This window comes from Oryzias melastigma, linkage group LG16 (assembly GCF_002922805.2).
Source record: "Oryzias melastigma strain HK-1 linkage group LG16, ASM292280v2, whole genome shotgun sequence".
Taxonomy (NCBI): domain Eukaryota; kingdom Metazoa; phylum Chordata; class Actinopteri; order Beloniformes; family Adrianichthyidae; genus Oryzias; species Oryzias melastigma.
The window spans coordinates 2,841,074-2,860,555 of NC_050527.1; the positions used below are offsets into that span (position 1 = coordinate 2,841,074).

General features: G+C 39.2%; 1 protein-coding gene across 4 annotated transcripts in view; it reads left to right on the top strand.

Annotated features, from left to right (window-relative positions):
- The window catches only part of map7d1a (MAP7 domain containing 1a), a 36,815-nt gene extending 18,400 nt beyond the window's left edge, over positions 1-18,415 (top strand). For 2 of the 4 annotated variants that reach the window (XM_024267205.2, XM_036215865.1), the window contains 15 exons: positions 2,117-2,280; positions 2,568-2,679; positions 5,705-5,809; positions 6,601-6,723; positions 6,801-6,943; positions 7,139-7,269; positions 7,841-8,076; positions 8,667-8,934; positions 10,005-10,185; positions 11,514-11,618; positions 13,329-13,379; positions 13,451-13,511; positions 14,560-14,641; positions 14,841-15,070; positions 17,497-18,415. In XM_024267205.2, coding sequence (XP_024122973.2) covers positions 2,117-2,280; positions 2,568-2,679; positions 5,705-5,809; positions 6,601-6,723; positions 6,801-6,943; positions 7,139-7,269; positions 7,841-8,076; positions 8,667-8,934; positions 10,005-10,185; positions 11,514-11,618; positions 13,329-13,379; positions 13,451-13,511; positions 14,560-14,641; positions 14,841-15,070; positions 17,497-17,507 — 2,003 coding nt within the window. In that variant the 3' untranslated portion in view covers positions 17,508-18,415. The remainder of the gene's footprint in view (positions 1-2,116; positions 2,281-2,567; positions 2,680-5,704; positions 5,810-6,600; positions 6,724-6,800; positions 6,944-7,138; positions 7,270-7,840; positions 8,077-8,666; positions 8,935-10,004; positions 10,186-11,513; positions 11,619-13,328; positions 13,380-13,450; positions 13,512-14,559; positions 14,642-14,840; positions 15,071-17,496) is intronic. The other 2 variants (XM_036215866.1, XM_036215868.1) reach the window with 1 other exon arrangement.
- Positions 18,416-19,482: the final 1,067 nt, after the last annotated feature.

A 19,482-nucleotide genomic window follows, 5' to 3' on the forward strand; every position in this document is an offset into this window, starting at 1 on the left:
ACTTAAAAAATTCCAAACAGAGATGAGTTGACTCTGAAGAATCTTGATAAAAAGTAGGAGTCAATAATAATAACAACAACAACAGGCGGGTTGTATGTATTTTTTGTTCTCATTGTAGTATTTGCACTAATGCCCTGTGCGTTGTTGTCTAATCCGAGCGAGTATTCAAATGCTATGAGATGTGTTTGACACAGTTGACAGTGAGGATCAGAGTAATTGGGCGATCACCGGGGCATGCCAGATGGCACGGGTCTTATCTAATACACAGACTGGGATGAAAGGAGACCTCCAATCCAAGCCTGTGTTTACACTATCCGCTTAAGAAGAGATCTGGGTCTTACTGCACAAACACTGGAATTTCCAGCAACAAAGATACAAGATGCATTTCCACGGATTTCTTTTTATAAAGCTTTGTGTTTTAGCTGCGTCACAAATACAGAAAAAAAAAAATCACCTTCTTGGTAATAATTGTTAAAGAAAAATGTGATATTTAAGACTCACTCCAATGAAAACCATGTTTTTGGTAGTTTTAACATGTTTTTGCTGCATTTTTCTGATATATAAAGAAAATTAAAATTGCATTTTTGAGTATTTTATTCAAACAATTGTAAATCAGGAGTGGACAAAAACTGCCATTGGATAAAGATCATTTGTTGCGTAGAAAATACGCTTGGCCCGACTTCGCTCCATTCTTCTGACATGTCCACTTGTAGACGATTAGATCCATGTACGTCTTTGTTTTCCTCGTCCGAGCTGGAAACTGACTCAAAACTTTACAGCTGTATTGAACTATATGTTAGCAAGGAGATCATATAAACGGAGAGCTCTCGGGAAGGGGAAGGGGGGTGTGGTTGCTCTCTGCCACCAGTCCTGCCCACAACTCGGTCAAATTGCTACTTTCTGCTTTGCAGAAACGATGTCATAGAAAACTGCACCAATTTTTTTTTTTTTTCTGGCAATAAATGACAATTATAATTTCAAAAATAGACAAAAAAGATGATCATAGTGAGACTTCAATGAACTCTAGTCGGTCTCTGTTCAACATGTGAGCACACAGAGAGATAAGGAGTGCGGTTTAAAGAACTGTTGCGTCAAACTAAATTTTCTATAATTTAAACCTTTAAGAACACACAACTGGCTAAACATATAAATCACCCCATACCTATATATATACATATTAAAAGTAATAACTTTTAGTGTTTTTTTCCACAAAGATTTGAGCCAATTTCCAGCTCATTACTTTTGTTAACCAGCAGCTGCTTCTTTGAAAAACCACCACATGCAGCTGCTGAGAGATTCAGTGTGCAAATGCCACACACTTTTCCAAGCCTGAACTGTATGGGAAGAATGGAAACAGCTTGTGAAAATAAATTGGGATTAAACTTTCCCAGAGTGAGGAGCGTGCAGATGTGAGTATTTGCATACTACATTGCAGTATTTATTTGCATTTTATTGATATCCTTTCTACTATTGTTCTAATGCATTTAAAATGGGTTTGTACTGAATATTTATTGAAGCTTCATGCTTTTAAAGGCGTGCATGATTGCTGTAGCCTCTTTATTCTGCTGCCACCAAGTCATGGTCTAAGCAGTTTGTTTCTTTCTCCTAAAGACTTAAAAAAAAGGGTGATGTTAAAATTGGAGGTTTCAAGTGAAAGCCAAACTGTATGCCTCCCAATAAATTGAAACCCCAACAGATTCCAGCATTCATCCATCACAGTAATCTGAGGCCCACAACCAGCTGCCCCGGAGACATCAGCTTGAACAGTCTCTGATTCTTCATGGTGGTTTTAGTTTGTAGTGAAAAATGAGTTTTTACATCCAGGCAGTCGGAAAAAGTCTGCTCGGTCCTCTTGGAGATCACAGAGAAATGAGCTTCATATCAAAGTGTGCTATTATTAAAAGTAGATGGAATTATATGGGACTTGATTTCACTCCATCTTTTGAAAAAAGTCATTACAAACAGTTAAATGTTCTAAACGTCTGATTTGAGGTAAGAGTTTAAGTGTCTTGTGTTTGGGCTTAATATCACACAAATTGAAACACCTGGGGAAGCTTTGCTCTGCTGGTAAAAGTCAGTAACGACCCTTTTAACCGAATTCTCTGTCTGATCTTAGCTGCCAAAAAGAGCCAGTGGCTGGAGAAGGAGGAGAAGGCCCGGCAGCTGAGGGAGCAGCAGCTCGAGGAACGTCGCAGGAAGCTCGAAGAGCAGCGAATCAAAGCGGAAAAACGGCGAGTGGCCTTGGAAGAGAGACAGAAGCAGAAACTGGAGAAGAACAAAGTATGTTTGGATGGGATTTTCCCAGTCATGTATTTAATATATGACGCTTCGTCACCTTTTTAGCTGCAGGCAGAATGCTGCTAGTTATGCTAAAGGTGAAGAGTCAAAGCTCTTCTTCATCGGAATGGTGTAAGAACTGGGTCAGCTTGAGATGGACCGGGGGGGGTTGGATTTAGGGTTTTACTCAGTAAGCCTGACGTGAAGCTTGAGTTCAAGCTGTTCCACTGAAGCTCATCCACAGACATTAGAAATACTCAATCTTTCTTCTTTTCATGCATCCTTCCAAGGAGCGCTACGAGGCAGCCATCCACAGGTCAACGAAGAAGACGTGGGCAGAGATCCGCCAGCAGAGATGCTCATGGGCCGGCACACTCAACCAGAAATCCAACCAGAAAGAAAGTAAGTGCTCAGGTTCTGAGGATATAAAACATTCAGATGCCTCCAGTCTGGAAGTGACTGCGGTGTCTGTGTGGTGGCAATTCAGTTATATTTGCGTTTTTGGTGTTTCGTAAAAAAAAAGTTTTTCTTGTTTTCGATTTTTCTATCCCATCATGAAATTAGCATCTAAAAATGCAATGACGTGTTACACTGTCATAACAAAAATGTAAAGCACTGTTTTAAATGGCCTATACCATGTTTTTCTTAAGTCTTTCAGAGTAAAAAGAATATATATATATATATATATATATATATATATATATATAATTATTAGTTATTTTTGTGAGTTTTTTTCCTACCCGGATGTAAGACTCCTTGATCTCTGAGGCTTCAGCTTTTGCTTTATGTTGGCGCCGGCCATTTTATGACATCATCCTAGAGCCATCCCCGGCAGGGTGTCCGCACCTCACCAACAAAAACAAATAAAATTTGAACTTTTGCAAAGATGGATGTGCATACTGTATATCTTTATATAGAAGCCCCGGCCATTACTACACAGGACCTTAAAAGCTCAAAAAGTTGATTTTGCATGGTATAGGCCCTTTAAAATGTTTTTTTCTATATGACAAAGAGCTTTTCAGAATCTGTTAGTTCTGCATATGATGCCGGCGAACACGTAGTTGTGGAGTCTGCATGGCAGCTGCCTCGTATAATTGAATCTAATGTGTCTTTACAGGACCAGTCACATTACCAGCTTAATGTTTCCTCCACTGTTTGCTGTGTGCACACTCTTCCCTCTTAAAAACCACTTTAAAGTCATGAGCTGACAGTATCGATCACATCAAGTGAGAATGTAGTACCATTGTCGAGCAGTACAAACAGATTTGTTGGATTTTCATGTTTGTTTGAATGAATAATCCTCCACAGAACCCATCAGACAATTTGATTAGAGTCTGAAACGGAAGCAGGACCTTGATAATTGTCAGATTTATGGTTTTGTAGACGCTGTTGCATCTTCCTATGAGTCGAGGCTCTAAAAATGAAGTGTCCTGAGCTCCGTCTTACGCCATGTAATCACCTCTGCCATATGTTGAGGGAATTGTCAACACTCAGATCGATCTTTCCTTCGGCAATCTGCTGCCTGGCCGAAGATGAAAGTAAACAAGTGCAAACCTGCTGCAGTGGAGTTGCTGAGAAATCAGGATTATCTTTAGGAAACTGCAGCCAGAATCTGTCAGCTTTTAGCGCTTAATTGGAGAATGCTTTAAAGATCCACTCAGATTATATTTTGAGCACTTTGACGTGGTGTTGTTTTAATTAGATTATGCTGTCTTTAGCCAAAATAATAAAAAAAAAACCTTTTCTAGAACAGTGGTCCCCAACTTTTTTCAGGCTACAGACCGGTTTAAATTAGACAATATTTTCACAGACTGGTCTGAACGGGGCAGAAATTGGCATTTTTAAGTTTCCTGTTTCTGCAAATTTATTTTCAAAATAAAATGCTACTACAAGAAATTTTAAGTTTAAAAAAAGTCTAAAAATATCAATAGATTACAGATGACGAAGATTCAATTAAACAAAGTTGTTGATTTGTAAAAGTCATTTATGATTTGAAAAAAATTCCATTAAGGAAACATTCCATGATTTTTTTTTTCCCCATAGAATGCAATTTTAACACTCCAGGCTCTGATTATCTTTCAGTACAAAATATTGATCATCTTTATTTTTACATAAGTTTTCATTCATTTTGTGTTTTTTTTTTTTCAACACAAATGAGCATTTTTTTGTGCTAAAGTTTCTAAACGGATACCTACGTAATTCCGCCTTGGTGTAGGAAAATTCTCAAATGTCCCTTTTACAAGTTTCCACAAATCAGTAACTTTATTTGATTGAATCTTTATTCTCCCTAAAATGTTTACAGCTTGTTTGAACTTTGTGATGAAGATTTTCCCTTTAACGTCAAAGTAGAGGCTAACAACCGAATGCTAGCTAGAACCCGACTTTTAATGTATGATGGATAAATAAAGCCGGATAAAACTGTCGTAAAACTGGTGTTTTCTAAATATAGTATAAACAGCAATCCACCATGTCTCTGACTTTATCTGCGTGTCAAACAGTCGAGAGTCTGTCGCCACGTATGAGAGAGAGAGCGGCTTAAGCTGCATGAGAACAGCTGTCTCAATAATTCCATATGTCGAGGAAAACTCCCAGTTTTGTCTACAAACTCTGTAAGCTTTATTGTTCTTTGAAGTTGATTGTTCTTCAGTTCCTTTTCTCTCCAAAGAAACATTCTAAATACATTTTATTGTTTTGTTTTTGTTAGCTTGTTAGCTTTGGGCTACTAACTTAGCAATCCAGTCAGCCATGCATGTAGCTGCTTTAGGTCACGTGACCAAGGACCTGTTGTGAACAGAATTAAGCAGTTTTCCAAAATAAAACTTCCTTCAGGATCAGAAAATGAACTAAGCGGAAATAATCTAAGTTAGCACAAGTATTTCTTTTTTTCTGTCTCCAGCCTGGGTTTTTGACCACTGTTCTGTCACAAAAAAAGCTCTCATCCTTTTTTTTTTTGCGTGATTCACATCCACTTGAATGAAGAAAAACTCAGAAATGAAATTTTGAGCTCAATTTTCTCAATTTATGTCCTCCACCTTGACAAAAATGCTATAAAAACATGTTAAAAACGGGATTTTTGTTGGGGTGGGTTTTTATTGCAGAACCGCCACTCTTCCAGGATTCTTATAATTCTGTTTTATGACAAACTGTTTGTTGGGTTAAATTTGCGCTTTTTGCATTTGCACTGATGTAGAAGTCTGCTCTATATTTTCTTTTAGCTGCTTTTCATGGTCTTTATGTAGACACTTTGAAGAGGCTGGATGTCTCAAATAAGAAGCGATTAATTATCGTGAATCTCCGAGAGCCACACGAGCTTTACCAAAGACTCGTTCAGTCTGTAATAATTCATGACGCCGCAGAAGTTTCCCCCTCTTGCTCAGAGTCATGTGACCTGTATGAACATCTGTGTGGCGCTTTCTTGGCTTCTTAGGCAGATGCTCACTTTCAACGGTCAACCTGCCCAAACACGTGGACTCTGTTATAAACAAGAGACTCTCCAAGTCCTCCGCCACACTCTGGAACTCTCCCACCAGAAGTAAGGAAACACCTGGAACGAACCCTGGAATGCTCCTGTTTAAGTGTGTCCATCCTTCAGCCCCGCCCACCGCTCTGCGCCCGCTCACCATTGTCCTTTCCTCAGTTCCGTCCACTCTTGTCTGGTTGAAGTCCCTCCCCTGATTGATTGTTGATCCATTTCCATCTCTCAAAATCAGTTTTAATTTCTGTTTTTATGCTTTTTTGGAGTTTGATTTTGGGTTTGGTAACGTCTGCATGCTCGTACTGTAGTGCGGGGTTGTTCCAGGTGTCTTTGCATTATTCTTTGCTTGGGTCATTTTGTGGTAATCATTCCATTCCTGGTGTTGTTGCTCCGTTCTCCATTTGTTCTTGTTATCCAGCTATGGGAGGAAGATCTGTTTTATTAAGCAATGACTTGCGTGTTTTCAGACAAGATCGGTCAAAAGATTAGTTAAATGTGGGAAGTAAGTTAGAAATCAGGTGGAACATTCCAAAAACACTGACTTTCTGCTGAAAAAAGCTAATCTTGTAAGTATGTGCTCTTGTCCACATCAAAGTTTTGCTTTGAGCGTTTTCCAGCATCCCAGTGGAAACATTTGCTCCTTATTTTCTCCTCCGTCCGGAACTCATTGGGTGATATTTGTTGTCTATTCTTAAGGGTTTCTGAAACTTCGGTGCTTTTTTTTCCTTTTTTATTCACCGAATTGTGGCTTTCCAGGTAGTGAACCTGCAGAACCCTTTTGTTTTTGGTTACATGGTTATAGGAACTTACGATAAGGAAAAATAAAACCTGTTTTCTTCAACTTGCAGCTCGCAGCCTTGCTCTGAGCCCATGGGAGAGCAGCATCGTGGACCGATTGATGACGCCAACGCTGTCTTTTCTGGCTCGTAGTCGCAGTGCAGCCAGTGTCCTCACCACCGGAAGAGATGGGCGTACGTAAAAACATACTTCTAGTTTAAATACATGCAACTATAAACTAACTTTTCTTCTATGGCGATTTGCTCTGCAGACTCGACTCTGTGCCCTCGATCGGCCTCAGCCAGCCCCCTCACAGTGTCACACCAGCCCCACCACCGCTGCTCTGACCGCTGGAGGGTGACCTCCAGCACGCCGGACATCGCCCTGCGCCAACACAGACGGAGTTCCACACCTGTACGTCTGACACGTTTAACATCAATCCTGCTTAGATTAATTCAAACTTGATTCTCTATTAGAATTAATCTGAAAAACTCTTATAGAACACTTAAAAACAATTTACGATCCAAGATGCTTCTCTTTTTTACCGTTGTTTGTCATTTCAGTGCTGCCCTTTGACTTTGTGTTTTTAATCGTCTTTCGTTTTCCTAGATGGATAAAAACAAAAAAGAGAAAAAGGACAAGGAACGAGAGAACGAGAAGGAAAAAAATGCCATCACTAAAGAGAAGGTTTTAAAGAAAAGACAGAGTCTGCCCAGTATGAGACACAGACCTGACCCGAGGTGAGACACCGTTTTAGTTTTTTACATACACTTTTATCATTTCTTTAAAAATAAAACATAAATAATGTCTTCATTACTAGTGTCTCAATTATGAATTTATTTGGAGTTTTTGTGTATACACAAAGAAACAAAGATCAGTCCAAAATTTGATCCATGGTAGTTTAAAAAAAGTTAAATAAATATTTCTCTTTTTATTTGTTAGTAATGCTCATTGCAGAGTACCAAAGCCCCTACAGTTTTATATTTTTTGTTTCTTTGCGATGTAAAGAGGCCAACGCTTAAAAGGGGGGGTAAAAGCTCCTGAGAGTGATGGATGTCCCCTCCAGTTCCTGCTCGCTAAGATGTGATGCTACACCCAATAGTGTTTTAGAATGCTCCAAAGTGCTTTTAGCTAAGTGCAGGTTTATTTTCCATCAGATTTTATAATGATGGTAAGTATTTTGCCATCACATGTCCATTTTTTACTAAATGCCAAAATAAGTTTTGGATTTTTGTTTTTTTTTGGTATGACATTCAGATGGTAACCAGACTGCTGTATCTCCTACAATATATTTCTCTTTCTTCCCTCTAGTCCCAGTCCTTTAGCAAGACGACCTGCTTCCCCAGCCACGCCGAAGGCCCGAACCGCCTCCCCCAGCGCCGCTGCCTCATCCAAGCCCCCAACGGCACGCGAGAGCCCATCGACTCCAAAGGCTCGTCCCAAAAGAGCCAGAACGCCTGCCAGGATAGAACACCGGACCTCGTCTCCTGCGCCCATCGAGCGCTTGAAGGAACCTCGCAGGCCTTCCACTCCTGAGGAGAGAAAGAGTGAGTGAGGAGTACTTATATGGAGCGCGCATCTTCAGGATAAATGAATTGTTGCTTCCTTTAAAACAACTGGAACTCTTTGTAGCTTTAGTTACACAATAAAACTAACTAAAAGGGTCTTTAAAGTAATGTCTGTCCTCTAATACATTTGCATCGTAGAACTTTACAACATACGCTTAGAATTTATTAGTACAATGATTAACGAGTGCATTTGTGGAAACTTTATTTTACGTTTCAATTAGTTGAGTTAATTGTAAATTTCTCAGTTTTTCTGTAACTTTTATTTCTTTTCATGGAGTGTCTCTACCTTACCTGAAGGAATAATTAGCAATCTAATAGAAGCCCATTATGTGGTGTGCTCACACAGCTCCATGTCTTCTCAGCTTCAGTACTGATAGACTAGACTAATTGGCTTTAATGACTTAATTACTGAGATCCCAGGCGGATGTTTCGGCTGTTTACCGTCTCCTGTTGTGCTGCTGCAGACAGAATCTGTCGGAGGGATCCTCTGCAGTTTAACCACAAGCAACCATTGTTAAAATGTTGTTCTAATATGATTTGTTTATGCCATATTTTCTGCTTCGTTTCAGGTTCCCCCGTTGTTCCCACTCTTGTAGTGTCACCGTCTGCCTCCGCCTCTCAGGAGACGACCAAGCCCTTAACAAACGAGAGCGGTCCTTCCCAGCCCGAGCCGGCCCACCGAGCAGCATCGCCTGCCCCCTCTCCCACAGCCAAGCCCATGGCTGGCACCAACGATCCCGAGGAGGCCGCTCGGATCCTGGCAGAAAAGCGGCGCCAGGCCCGAGAACAGAGGGAGAGGGAGGAGCAAGAGCGCCGCGAGCAGGAGGAGAAGGAGAGGTCAGCTTTCCAAACGGCCAAAAAAACACAATGTGTCTTTTAAAAGTAGACGCACCCTACAATATTTAAAACAACATATTCAGCTAAAAGTCATATTGATATAAATGTGTTTATGTTCTATAGCCGACTGTTAAAATATGTCCTATAGATGTTTTATTTTTGACAGATGAAGCAAAGAAAAGCAGCTCAAGGTGTTGGTTTTTCACACACATATTTTACTGGTTTGGAAAAACTTAAAACTCTTAAAGTTTGAATGACTAAACTTTATTGATAAAGCCTTTATAATACCTATGGAGTAACATGATTCCGTACAACTGGAGTGTCAAACTCAATTGCACGTGGGGTCAAAATCCAAAACATACCTTAGATCGCGGGCCGAACAAGATGAACAATAATTACACCAAACAACCAAACACTAACACTAAAACTAAATTTACAAACCTTTAAAAGCATAACATTGCCATGAATAAAAACAGGCAGGAATATTATTCCAGAATAAATCAACTTAAACTTTAAAAAACTCTTCATAAAAATATATTTTTGTAAAAAGTATAAAAGCAAAAAATGAACTAAACGTTAAAATAAAAAAAACAAAACACTCAAATGTCTTTAACATAATTTTATATGAAAAATTACACTTATAAATAACTCAAAAGCTTTTGATCCCCAACAAATATATCTTTTTTAAGATTATAAAAATATGTATAAATATTTATAACTTGCTGCCAAACAAAAAAAAGCCTGGAAATAAAATATAAAATCGGGCAATTAATAACAATAAAATAAAATGATCTGGCGGACTGGATATATGTACTCAGAGTGCCGGATCTGGCCCCTGGGCCTTAACTTTGACACACGGGCTCTACAACAACAGACACAAAACATAAAATCCCATGAAGCTTAAAAACAGCTAAAAAACTAATAACAAAGGCAAAGGTGGGTAGATGGTAAGAAAGACTAAAATACATAATGATGATGTAGTATTAATTGATCAAATAAAATGGCTCAAACTGCATATCCCCTCCAAGTTTGGACCTTGAACACTACTGTTATCTGCTCATCCTTTTAAGGGTCCTGAAAGAGGAGCGGATTGCAAGGGAGGCCAAGGAGAGGCAGCGAAGAGAAGAGGAGGCCCGAGCCATGGCTGAGGAGCAGCGGAAGAGAGATGAAGAGAAGCGACTCCAGGACGAAAAGGAGGAGCAGGAGAAAGCCAGAGCTGAACAGGAGGAGAACCTACGCCTCCAGAAACAAGTATGCAGACAAGAGTGGACTAGTGAAAATGAGTGTCAGCAAAGGTCTTAACCTCAAACTTAAATTTCGAAATGCTGAAAGTTTACAGCTGGTTCTCAAGTCTTTTTTGCCATTTCGTTCACAGTTTCTACCAAAAAATGTTATTTAAAAAAAACCTGATTTATGCAGCACTTTTAACAGTTTGGAAGCTGCCCTGCTTGAGGGTTTGCTGTGGGTTATTTTGGCCGGCTTTTAAAACCTGTTATGATGAGTAACCATGACACCAGAAAAACTGTTTAGTCATAGCAGCAGCTGTTAAAGTCTAAAGGAGAATCTAAAACCTGAAACTCATTCTGGTTGAAGGGAAAACATTGAAGCTTTAAGGTGGAACGCCACAATTCTCAGTTTAAAATCAAACCGTGCATTTAATTAATCGTGGGATAAGTGAACCATTGCATCCCTACGTATGTGTAGGTTTACACTACAAATGTCAAATGTGCTAAATTTTGGGAGGATTTATTATTTTATGACATCACACCAGGTAAAACTGAAAGGTTTTTCTTCATTGCTACCTGCTTATTATCAAATTGAAAACAGATTTTTTCACGTTTTTTCTTTTTGTTTTACATAAATCATATATTGAACTGAAACAAAACCCCCAAAATCCAGATTTAAACCAGTGTGGGGAAAGTGAATTGCTGCATCCCTAGTTTTAAAGTACAAAACAGCTGAGATTACATTAATTATTTTCATTTATTTTGATGTTTAAAGCGTGAACTCTAGTAAATAAAATAGAAGAGTTTTAAGTGCTGATGAGAGCACTACATACATATTTGGAATTTACTATTCATCCTGTTGGTTAACAGATTCTTAAATTGTATTTTCCTAAAAACCACATGACATTTTTCCCTTGTGCTGTTTTTTTTAATAGTTTATCAAGCAACTTCCTTTGACTGATTTTATTTTGAAGATTTTAGCTGAATGAGGAGAAATTTCTATTACATTTGAATCCTTTATTTGTTTAAGTAAAAAAACTGAGGATGACCTCTTGCTCTTCATCGCCCTCGTGTGGTCTTTCAGAGAACTGCTGTTCATTGTCAAAAAGAAAAACTGTTGTTTTTAAATTGAAATGTCTGTGTCAGGATTTGGATCCTGAATATATATATATATATTATTTGGCTGAAGGCTGCAATGAAAAAGTTCCCTTTGAGGCTGCGAACAATAAAAGCTGGGAACAACCACACCCTGCTTGCATAATAAGGCATTCCATCCTGGCCACAGGTTTATTTTTCCTGCCCAGTTTGCCTGCTTTGAAAGTGTGGTTGAATTTTTTTCTCTTTGTGTTTCAGAAGGAAGAGGCCGAGGCTAAAGCCCGCGAGGAGGCGGAGAAGCAGCGTCAGGAGAGGGAGAAACACTTTCAGAAGGAGGAGCAGGAGAGACTGGAGAGAAAACGGGTATGGAAAGACATCTGTTCTCTCTTCAGCTCCTTTTACCGCCTCACACACAGTTTGAAATTGACTTTTTTCTTTAGCTCAACATTTAGTTTTAAGAAAGGGTTTCTAGATTTTAAGCAGCTTAAATTTCTTCTCCCACATTTGAGACTTTTTAGTTGTCTTTAAAGCATAGATGTTTGAAGTCATTACCCTGACAACCGACTGCTATCATGATTTTTGCAGCTCTAATTGTGAAAATCTGTTAACCCTTTTGCTTTTTATGTGTTCAGTTAAAATTTTCTCTTCTTAATGAGTTCATCATACTCACCAAATCTCCCATTTTCAAACAAACCTGCTCTTTATAATCAATAAGAACAGGAGTGATAAGATCATAAAAGGTGCAAAAAGATTGCAAATAAGAAATTTATGTTCAATATTTTGTACTTCAAATGGACAGTAAAAGTAGGCTTTGAAGTTCCACTCTGAGCATCTTTGATCTATTTTAAAAATATATACAAATTCTTGATTCTGATTGTCTAATATACGTCATTGTAAACTTGTGGCTACTTTCCTTTTGGAGCATTAAGGCCAAATGAGAAGAATGGATTTATTTGTTTCTGTGATGAAAACCACAGGAAAAGGAAATTTGTTCTTTTCCTGTTCAAATTATTTAAATGTAGAAGTTTACATTGAATATTTGAGAGAGATTTAATTTTGATGAAAGTTTTTATACATTTTCTCCATTTTATTTCTGCTTTTTAAATATGAAATTCACAGTAATTTTGATTAAAAAATGCATTTCAGTTTTATGTGGAGAAATGAATAGTATTTGTTTTGCAAAAATAAGTTCTTATAATAGTTCATTTGCATTTTCTTGTAATATAAGAGCTCAAATGTGCAGGTCATCTGGTTTGCCATCACACTTTTCACCTCACTAAATCAGGCCTTCTTTGAAAAAAGTTTTGACACCACTAATTTGGTTAAATCATTTAAGTGATAAATGTGAGTTTTCTAGGATTTTCTAGGACCGTCAATTCTCTGCCCTTAAACTAAAGCAAAAACTAATTAAGTAAATGTGCCTCATGTGGTGGGAACTGGTGGGTTCAGGAAACGTGGGTTGCAGAGCATGTGCACAAAGCAGCGCTCTGCCTCTTCCATGCTGGCTCAGCCATCAGATACCAGCTCTGCAAAGGAAACAAGAACACAGCGTCCTCAACCACAAAGACCACAGAACTCGCCTTCTGCCTATTGCCAAAACCATCTGACCCACTTTCTGATTAAACCAGCAGTAAATAAACAGGTGGTGTTTGGAAGGGCACTGCAGCAAACTATTGAGCGAAGAAAAAAAATTCAGCTGAATCAGATTTTGCTGCCAAAGTAGATGCCAAAGTCGTGAGTGTGTGACCTGTTTATGAAACGATCTGGGATCTTAAAAATGCCTCTGTTTATGAGTGGCAGCTGCAGCTTTGACTGTGTCTAAAATGAATGTCTTGTATCAAACTTCAGTTCCACCCAAAATGACACGCAGAGTAGTTTGTATATTAGTGTGATGTAAGTCATCAGTTATGAAAAAATGTTTTTGGAATAGAAAACGAATGATCAACTTTTCAGTGAATAATGCATATTTTTAAAATTGAATTAATCAAATATTTTAAAGCCTCATGACTGGAAAAAAGAGTCAGAATTAGAAACTAAGTATAGTTGTTAAAATGTGCTCATTTCTCTCCTCAGCGTCTGGAGGAGATCATGAAGAGAACACGCAAGACTGACGGAGGAGACAAGGTACGTGTTCTCTTTCATGTTTAGTCCAAACTCCATTTATTTTATTGACGTTGGCTGAAATTCTGTTACAGAAAGAGACCAAGTCCTCCACAACTGCACAAGTCAACGAGAAACAGGAAGAGAACGGCAAAGGTGAACACAATTTGCTGTTTGCATCCTAAAGAAATTTGTTATCCTAAAATATCTGAGTCTAAGTTACATTTTTAGTTGTTTTTATGTTTTTACAGAGAAAAATTCTCATAAAAACAACAACAAATGGTCTCAGACTTCCTTCCTGTTAATAGAGATCAAGCAGTTATGGCAGATTGTTGAGCTACGTTCACACCACCCTCTGCAACGCACATTTCAATGAAAAGTAAAAGTTTGTACGACTGTTTTCTGGCTCTACAAAGAAAATTAAACCAGGTCGAGCCATGACCAATCATGGACTTGTATTTGGTAGTGATATCACAAAAAAATATAGCATTACTTTGAACACAAACACACAAGTGTTTCTGGTCTTTTGCATTAACTTTACCACCATTCATATTATCATTCAGGTCAAATATACAGTAAATCAAACGTTTGCAGATGATGAGTGAGTCTTCCTCATATCCCGTCCAGCACTGCTGAAGATGTTGTCTGCACAATAGGAACCGTGTGTGTGTACTTACACTTCAATCCCTGGGATTGAAGAACTGGGACATGAAGAGCAGAATAATGGCAACAAGCTGCAGTGGTTTATTGTGTGTTATTGTTGTTTTTAAAGGACATCACTGCATTTTTATTCAGGATTCTGCTTTGAGTTTATTTGTTACGGAGCCTGTGAGAGCTTCCCAATTGACATGAAACAGTTTCTCCAGACCACTTTGAATTTCTTCAAATGACTCAGCACCGCTTGGATGAGATTATCCGACTGTGGACGTGGTTGGAAGCCTAACTTGAGTTCATTTCAGTTGAGGGTGTGGAGATCCGCCTCAAATTTTAGTGTGGGTGCTGAGGAAGGATTCAGTACTTTGATGCCATTATTATTAGTGTTGGAAAATTTCTCTTAAACTTTCAAACTCTGAAGCTTGGAAAAAAGTTCTCACCTCATTTAATTTGTGTTTTTATGTTTTCTCTCTAGGTTTTTAATAAAGGTTATATTTTTGATTATATTTGAACTATTAATGGATGTTTTATCTTGTTGTTAATGCTGCAGCTTCTGCTGACTACCAGCCTAAACAGGAAATCAACATGTCCAATAACAAGACGGAGAACGGACAGACCACTCTCACAGAGAGGTAAAAGGACAATGTCTGTGTGTATCTTTCTTTAAAATTAAACTACAGAAAGTTTTAAAAAACAAATTGGGAAAAGTTGCATTCTTATGAACCTCACTGGAAATCAGAAGGACTTTTACCTCCAAAAGTTGACAAAATGACTCCTACGTGGTGCCAGTCTTTGTAACTAGACCCATATTCTGCTTGGCCTCTCATCCAGTCTCTCGGTGGTGAATGGGATCCAGCCCGTGACGCATGAAAACGGCCTCTCCACTAAAGAAGACGCAGCGCATTTTGAAGACCTCATCCAGGTTGCAAATCACGGACACACTACGAACGGAACCGGAGAGAAGTCCGACACCAGCATGACCGCGGAGCAGATTCTTGCTTTCGAAAGTGAGGAGTCGTTCCTCATGAAGGCGTCTCCCATGAAGCCTCAGCACGTTGCAGGTACAGAGTCTCAATCACTCTAAACCACACAGAACTAGGAGTGTAAGAAAATATTCCTTCAGTGAAATATTGCGATACTGCATTTGGCGATACTTTCATCAATATAAAATGCTGCCAAGACGGTATTTTATTGATAAATGTATGAGCAAACATGTCATTCAGCGTCTAGGTTTTGTTTTCTACTTCAACCTCCGACCACTAGTTGGCAGCACAGCTCACGAGCCTCTTTGAGCAGCTCTACACCGCAGCAAAAAAACAAGATTTCATGAGAGCCTGATGTGAAATCTGAGCCTCGCAGATGGCGAAGTGAGACATCTACAACTCAGTTTAACTAAAGATGACTACTGAATCGAAAATCGAAGAATTTCTCTTGTGATATATCGGGAAACGTATCTTATCGCCAGACTCTTGCCAACACACACCCCTACACAAAACAGCCCTTCTAGTTCCTTTTTAAGAGAAGATAGTAAATGAGTGATCGAGACGTTCAAGCCTTCATTTGTCTGCAATAGAAGATTCAATAAATTCTCTGTGAAAGCGAGAAGCTCCCCGATTAGAGAAAGACGTTCACAAACACCAAAAAAGTCTGAGCTGGGATCTGGATGAAACCATGAGTGGAAGCAAGAGTATTTTTAAACTGTTGACAGCTTTTCTTCACCAGCTCCACTGACTTGGGTCTTAGACTTAGTGAGGAATTCCAATAGTAGATAGTGGAGGCCGTTCACCAGCGCTTCACTGCCAGCGGTTAGAAACAAGACTCCAGCGTGATTAAGGCCTGTGCAGCACCGCAGACTGTAACGTCTGGATCCCTTCTTTACTTGTTGCTCAATATACTATTAAAGAATAAGAAATACAATAGAAGGCTAAAGCTGCTTTCTCCAATCCTCTAATAGTTTCACTCTAAACATGTCAGTATTTTCATTTCACTGTTTCACTAGCAGTTTTATTTTAACCCTCTATAAAACCTCCACTTCTCATCTTTACTCATAACTCCGGATATGTAAGATGACTCTTGGCTGGCACCATTTAAACTGCGAGTTATGGTTTGGAATGTTAATATGCCGGGCTGATTAAATGACCTCCTGTGGAAACACATTGTGGCTCCAGAGGAGGTCGGTTTATTTTCAGGCTCAGGTCCAGGGTTTATTTCAGTTTCAGACTATGGTCCTCCATGAACTCTCGTTTGGACGTCCGCCATTAGTATGTTTTTCATTGCATGCTTTGCAAATTGGTGGATTTTGGCTGGAAGACGTCTTATGGCCTCGTCGCATGCAGCCTTACGGGTACTGAGGGGTTTGGGGTTGTCCGGGCTCATGGAGGGTGTTGACCGTCTTTAGGCGCGTACGACCACCACAGATATCTTGAAAATGGAACCCACCATTTCGATGTGTGTGAAAGTGTTTGTTGAAGTATTTTAAGGCCGTAGAGCGAAAGTGTTCATGCATATTTGTTCTACAGGCTATAGAGAACACTTGAACACAAATAGTGAAGGTCATTTTTTCCAAAACCTGTGTGCTCCACATGGAGCTATTGGTGCTGTTTAACCCTTGTGCTATCCAAGGCGTGTTTACATGACAAGTAGGGTCATCTAGACCCCACAAGATGTTTAAGACGTCTGAAAGTGAGTAGATGTGTGTCACTACTCAAGTTTGTAAGTCCAGTTCAGATCGGGGGTTCATTGTTCACGCGCTGAAAGTTCAACCCGGTTGAACATTTTCACTCTGAATGGCAGCAACGCGGTCAGTGACCAATCGGGTAGAGATTCAAAACACACAAGTGCCAAGCGTTGTGAACATGATCACAAAGGAGAAATTAATAAATACTGTTTGTGCCTGGTCGGATTAATATCCCTCCAAAATTAAAGGGGATTTTACCTTGCAAAATCAATTTTTTGAGATTTTAAGTGTATTTTACTGTTTCATCCTCACTATAAATAACTTCAAAGCAGTATTTTTGATCCATTTGGTCTGGTGTTAATATTAATTAACCTGTGCAGCATTCAAGCGTACTGTTTCTTTCTAATTACACCCCCCGCTCCCCCCGCGGTGAAATCCTCAGGGTTTGACCGGTCCGCAGCCACAAAAAGTTTGAGGAACAGATCTCCAAGCGGTCTACAATCTTGATATTTTTTACAAATTTGCCCATTTTTCACCCACAAGGCCAATTGTGACCAATGCCTCACTGAGTTATCGTTTGAGAGAAACGCTAAAGATTTATAGGATCCTGCCCTCTGACATCTTTCTGCACTTAGACCTGTCAGCAGGTCAGAGGTTTAGAGGCGGAGCCATTGCTCACTTCCACACCGCTCCTTTTCTTAGCTCCAAACAGGACTCTGTTTCATTTGTCATTATGTGTTCATAGATCTTGTCAAGCTGCTGCTCCTTCCATCCTTAAACCTCTTTTTCTCGTCTTCTTCTCCTCCTTAGAGGTTCTGTGACGCGTTCCAGTGCTGACACACTCGCCGCCTTACAAGTTTCCTCGCTCTCTGCCACTGTTCACATGCAAGCCTTGTGACCTGTGCCAATCAGTGACCCCGCTCCACGCTCCTTAAGGAAGACTCACCTCTCCGAGGACGCCGACGCTCCATCAAACGCCTCACAAAAGGGATGACCCCCCCTCCCCTGCATACGGCACAGGTGCATCAGTGTTATTTGTGAAGATCTTTTACCGCTCATATTCTGCGAGACATCCTCTGCATCACAATGCAGCCATTTTTCTCTGAAAAACTGAATTGTTCTATTTGTCTTGTAGTTATTTAAATGAAAGAAACATAAAAAGACTGGCTGTATTTCTGTGAATACTGTAAATGAACTTTGTGTGTCTAACAAAAAAAGAAGGAACAAACTTTGATGAAAGGGAACAGCTCAGCAATGAGGACATTTTCTTCTTGAACGCAGGTATTCCTCATCCTGGTTTTGTATAAAGCTGCCTGTTTTGTAAAGTTATATAAAGAAATCAAAACATTTTGAAATGTAAGTTAAGAAGAAATGGATTCCTATTTTGCATAAAGATATTGCCTCCCCTAAATCCCTGGTTTTAGGAAGAATCGGACGTAATCATGTAAACAACGCCAAACACGAGAAACGATCTAAAGTCAAAACTTTAGAGAATATTTTTGCTCCTTTCGACTAGTTTTAAATGTTTCCTCCACATGTGCAAGCATGACACACATTTCCATCACCCCAGCTGAGACTCTTAGGTTTTTGAGATGCTGTTGTGTGTTTATGCTTTACATTTTGATGTGTATTGTAAGATCAATGGGAGCACCTGAGGTCTTATTAAAGACGAGCCTTCCAGTCTGTTTTCTGTCAATAAATATGGAAACAAATCTGAGAGTATTCATAAGAGTATTGTCACCTTTTATTTGGAATCTAAGCTCTTTTTGCAGGTAAGAAAACGGTAACATTCACCCTTTTATGGAACGGTTCTTTATTAAGAAGGCGAACGCTCAGTCAACCAAATGGACGGCAGTTGTGCGACAAAGCATGTGCGTTGGTTCAGCTGTCCATTTCACTTCGGATCTCTTTTTACAAAACCCCTACAGGAGGTGCATACCACGGTGCAACCCTCTCCCGACAAACACACACACTTTATTTTTGTGGCTGCTGGCAGGCCCGCCGCGCCGCTTCCAGCGCACTAGGCAGCTGCGGACATGCTTTATGTCTCCCTTCAAGCAAACGTGAAGACACGCCACACTGATCATCATGCAGAACTTGCGTGATTTAAATGTCTTCAAGCTGCTGTGAAATGTTGCTGGGATGGACCCCTGTAGAACCAGGGACCGGAGCTTGTTCACAGTTTATCGGATTCTGCATTAGGGATCTGGTTGGAGCTAAGAAGAAGATTTCTGCTTAGAAAAACTGAGAGGATCGATCCGCCACCAACTAGACCAAAAGTCATAGAAATGTGTTAATTAAATGCGTTTCCCCTCACTTTTATTTTTACATTTAGATGTAATTGAAAATGTAAAAAAAATTTGTAGAATTCTTACTCCATTGGAAGATTTTCTTTAAGCAAATCTGCAAATGGAGGAAGAAAAATGGTCTTACCTACCGAAACTTCTTATTTTAAGAAAAAATAAAATGTCACTGAGACCTGTTTGTTTTTTTATTGAAATACTTCTTAGATGCAATTATTTTTTTGCAAGATAGAAAATCTGACAAATGTTCTTGAAACAAATTGAAATTTTACTTTCTTCAGATCCCGTTTTTGCCGTATATGAAGTATATAATACGGCTTATTATAGGATTCGTACTATAGTGATTCTATAGCTTCTTTCTGTACAGTTTTCTACACATAAAAACTCAATCACACTTTCAGTGATTTCAGTAAAATTGGTATTGAAACATTCAGCTCGTTCAGAAAATTGCTATTTCTGTTTATGGTGTTGATATTTTTTACGTGTTTTAAGA